This window comes from Cryptotermes secundus, unplaced genomic scaffold, assembly GCF_002891405.2.
Source record: "Cryptotermes secundus unplaced genomic scaffold, Csec_1.0 scaffold825, whole genome shotgun sequence".
In the NCBI taxonomy this organism is placed as follows: Eukaryota; Metazoa; Arthropoda; class Insecta; order Blattodea; family Kalotermitidae; genus Cryptotermes; species Cryptotermes secundus.
This window is the reverse complement of record NW_019738888.1, coordinates 255,149-259,197: the sequence shown is the minus strand read 5'-3', so window position 1 is coordinate 259,197 and position 4,049 is coordinate 255,149. Positions and strand designations below refer to the sequence as shown.

At 37.9% G+C, this 4,049-nt stretch overlaps 1 protein-coding gene across 1 annotated transcript in view; it reads left to right on the top strand.

Moving 5' to 3' along the window:
* Nucleotides 1–1,005: 1,005 nt before the first annotated feature.
* LOC111871294 (mediator of RNA polymerase II transcription subunit 23) overlaps nucleotides 1,006–4,049 on the top strand; it is a gene marked incomplete in the record, with an annotated part of 33,425 nt that continues 30,381 nt past the window's right edge. The window contains 1 exon segment of the mRNA XM_033754187.1: nucleotides 1,006–1,322. Within this exon segment, the coding sequence (XP_033610078.1) occupies nucleotides 1,278–1,322 (45 nt within the window).

The window sequence follows — 4,049 nt, the reverse complement described above, 5'->3', positions numbered from 1 at the left end:
AATACCAGGAATATTCTTGGAATACTTTTGGGGGTAAATGTGGGAACCTCAAAATCTCACAACCCTATGGGCCTCCACGGCCTGTTACAGGGATACCTTTACTTTACTTTTACTAACTTCGTAGGCCTGTGCCAAGTATGTAGGAGTAGATTAAGTCGTCAAATAAATTACTGGCTCCAACACAAATGTTATAAATACAAACTGTATTTAGACATCTCAGAAAATACAGTATTATACCTACGTACAGGTATTCCACGTTATACGTGTGTTAATTAAATGCTTTTTAATTGGCGGCGTGTGTAGCAACAAGCAGAAGAGAGCCCATAAAGTTTAGTAATATACTTTTTCGGACACCCGTAAATCATTGAACCGGCCAAGCGGAAGAATCGAATGCACTTCCCGTCAATCGGGTGACATGGATATTTTTTTATAGCGGAACCTGAATGGTTCAAAGATTTACCGGAGATATTCAAATTATTTCACTGTATACGCGCCACGGACTCAGACGACTTGAACCACTTAGACCACCAGAATCCGGCATTACGTATAGGAATATTTCGCTTATCTGTTGCCTGTGTTAACGTTGGAATGAATGGATTTGCAGTTTACTAGCGTTTGTAGCTACAGATTCAGTCACATAGGACACATTTTAAAACATTAGGAGTACTCTTCCCTTTTTTTTTATAATTACCTGTATATAAAGCATTCATTAATAGTTTATTGTGTATTTACATTGTATGTACCATTTACAGATAATGTCATGCACTGAAGGAATGGCGGCTTCTCAAGCATGACCGAGCATGACAGTTTCATGGAGCGCCATTAGTTGGTTAAACATTTCTGCCCTGAATTCTCTATTGGCTCTATACTGGTCGATACTGTACACCAGGGACGCCAGGGATCATTTGAAGGATTTGTAGTGACCGATGATGGAGGAGATATATGCCATTTATGCCCTGTACTCGAACCATGTCGTGGAGTGCGACCACGAGTTGGTTTGTTGCGATATCTCGTATAAATGTTTAAGTGATTCACGTTACTTGGTTGCTTTCAAATTAATAAAAAGTGTGGTTGTTTAGTATCTTTGTATGTCTGTTGCATGTTGTGTGACAGAAGATAAGAAAAGAATGATAATTATTAATGACTAATTATTCCGTAATACGTACCCTAACATGAGAGTTGTAGCCTATATGCAGTAAATTTTCTTCCTGTCGGTTTTACTGCCTGAAAGACGCACGGGGCATAACCCTAAAGAAATGTAATTTGAAGAAGCGAAGATGGGAACAGAAAGTCAGATTAATAACATTGTAAGCGAAATATTGGTAAGTAGAAGTGTATGACACTTTAATGACAGTATAAATATGCATAGTTTTCATTCGAAGTGTTATTTCTTCGGTCAAAGCTAATGATCTGTACTTCAATCCTGTGAAATAATTATTTAAAATTGTCATACATATCCGTCTATCAAGCTTTTTGGGTTTGTAATATAGCAATGCAAGAAAAGTACTTCAGAAGAAGACTTCTGCATGTGATGTTGTGTAAACTGATAAGATTATCAGACTACATGAAATTACATCCCAGAAGCAAGTACTCTTGTCATTATGACAAGAATTTTAAGGCGCCTCTGTTTCCAGTTTTTGGTGTGAGTAACTTACCCTAAAATTTTATGTTCATTTTCACTTGTCCTTGCTACTAATGCCAGTAATGGGAGAGAGTTAAATTACTGCTTGCAATTCTGCTAGCTGGGCTGCAGGCATATAATTACCCCTTTACCATGGTTGAGTTAATGGAGACAGCTGACAAGTGCAAAAATACTTGTATGGTACATACTATTATTCTGTTGATGGGTGAATTTTCTTAGTGGGCAATAGATTTAAATAGTATTTCTTCTTGCTTTGCTAAAAATATCCATGTTATAATGCTAATTCTAATGTGTGGTCTGGCATAAATTAAGCCACAGACCACCAGTTAGGAATAACTATTGTTATGAATTTGGGATATATGCACAGTTACTGTCACTTCAAGAGCACGCAGGTGGTGCTGTGCATAATGTTTGACTTTTAGATATGATTGTGCATAAATTTCCAATATGAGAGAAGTAAGAAAACACTATGCACTTAAATGAGAAGCAGTGGAGAAGGATTGAATGTGGAAAATGTTCTGAATCTTCATAGAGTGTGTCTCTGAAATAATTTAACTTCAGTTCTTATCACATGCCCTGAATTATTTTAATTCAAAATATCATGGCACACTAGTGTGCTCAGCACACCACTTGAGAAACAGCAAAATAATTTTTAATGAATGATTGCTGTATATGGTCATATATTTAGAATGTGAGCACATTTATGCTGCAGGAATTAAGATCGCTGAAATCCAGTAAGACTGTACTTAAATGGTGTGTATACAGGATGATTCAAAGTCCAATGGATAAACTTTGGGGGGTTGCTGGGATGAAGATTTGGAACCAGAAAATTCAAATAGAGTGATCTTTATATCATTGCCTTTGTCATATTATGACATATCACCACTTTTTAAGGCAAATAATTGCATATTCCTGTATACATTCAGTTATTTGCATTTAACATCGTCATTTAATGCTTTTAATTGCAATTAATGAAATGAAAAAATTCTTGCATTGTCAGCTCTTTTTCATTTTGAATTTTACACTTTGTGTAACACAAATATGTGATCGTATATTGGAGCCTCCCACACAGTTCTACACGTTAATCTCAAGAACTCCTCAGAGTTACTCCTCAAGCTCGTATACATGCTTCACACCTACATCGTCTGGGGTCCCTGATATTAATTTGTTTTCTTTCTTGGCCCCTAACGTCTGTTGCAGTGACAACAATGCAGTTAATCACGTCATCATGATCTTGTACTTCTGTAGCATAAACATTTTCTTTGATGCATCCCCTTAAGAAAAAATTAAGTTGATCAGGCTCCTACAGGTGATCACTGTGTCCAAAAAATGATTGTTCCATCAGTTATACACCTAGCATGAAAAGTGGAAAGGGGCACCATCTGCTGAAACATACCCTTGTATGCCCTTGCATACATTATGAGGTGCATCTTCAGTTAACAGCAGAATTGCTCTTTCAAGGACCTCAGCATACTGGATCTCACTGAGACAGTTTGCTGTTACATACTGTCCAGTTAGTTGCTAGTTTCCAATTCTGGTCCAGACATTTATGCTAAATCTTTGATGAAATGAAGAGCAACAAGTAGCATGAGGATTGTTCACCATCCATTCATGTAGATTGAGGATATTGTTTGCTCCATTCCTTTTTAATGTTTCCGCATGAGTCCACAATACATGACACAAGAAGTCAGGTTCATCCACAGTTTTTTTTGTAGAAGTCATTGACAGAACTGAAGGCAAAGATTGCTGTCTGCTGGCTGTAACCCCTATACGGTTCCATGTGAAATTATCTCAACACCCTGAAGTTTGACCATGGGGATGGGAGTCATTAAGTGCGCGCGCGCGCGCACACACACACACCCTGCTTGCAAGAAAGTGTAACTGAAAGGTGCAGACAGAGGTCCACATACCAAAACGAAAAATTACCCCATGTGTTGAGAAACATTTAATTTGTGAGTTATATCAGAAAGAATGCATTATATTGCTGTGGCACATTTTAGCTGTGCTGTGAGAGACGTTCTCAGTAACACCTGTAATGAACAATGTACAGGTAGAGGAGGACACATTGCATTGCCTCAATGGTCGCCCCATTTGACTATTTCTGGATTTTTACCTGTAGAGGGCACCTAAAAACCCTTATGTATGCAGTATGCAGCTTCTGTTTACAACAGAGAAACACCATCATCACTTTATGGATGCCAGACTGTTCACAACTACCCTTGCATTTTGGAATGGATGCAGTGGTCCACAATGAAATGTGTCAAGTCATGCATTGAATCTCATGGAGGGCATTTTCATCTTTAACTCACAAATGAAATGTTTCTGGACATATATTGACCCCCCCCTTTTTTTTTTTGGGTATGTGGAGCTCGTCCAAAAATTTTCCCCACACGTTTCATTTACAGCC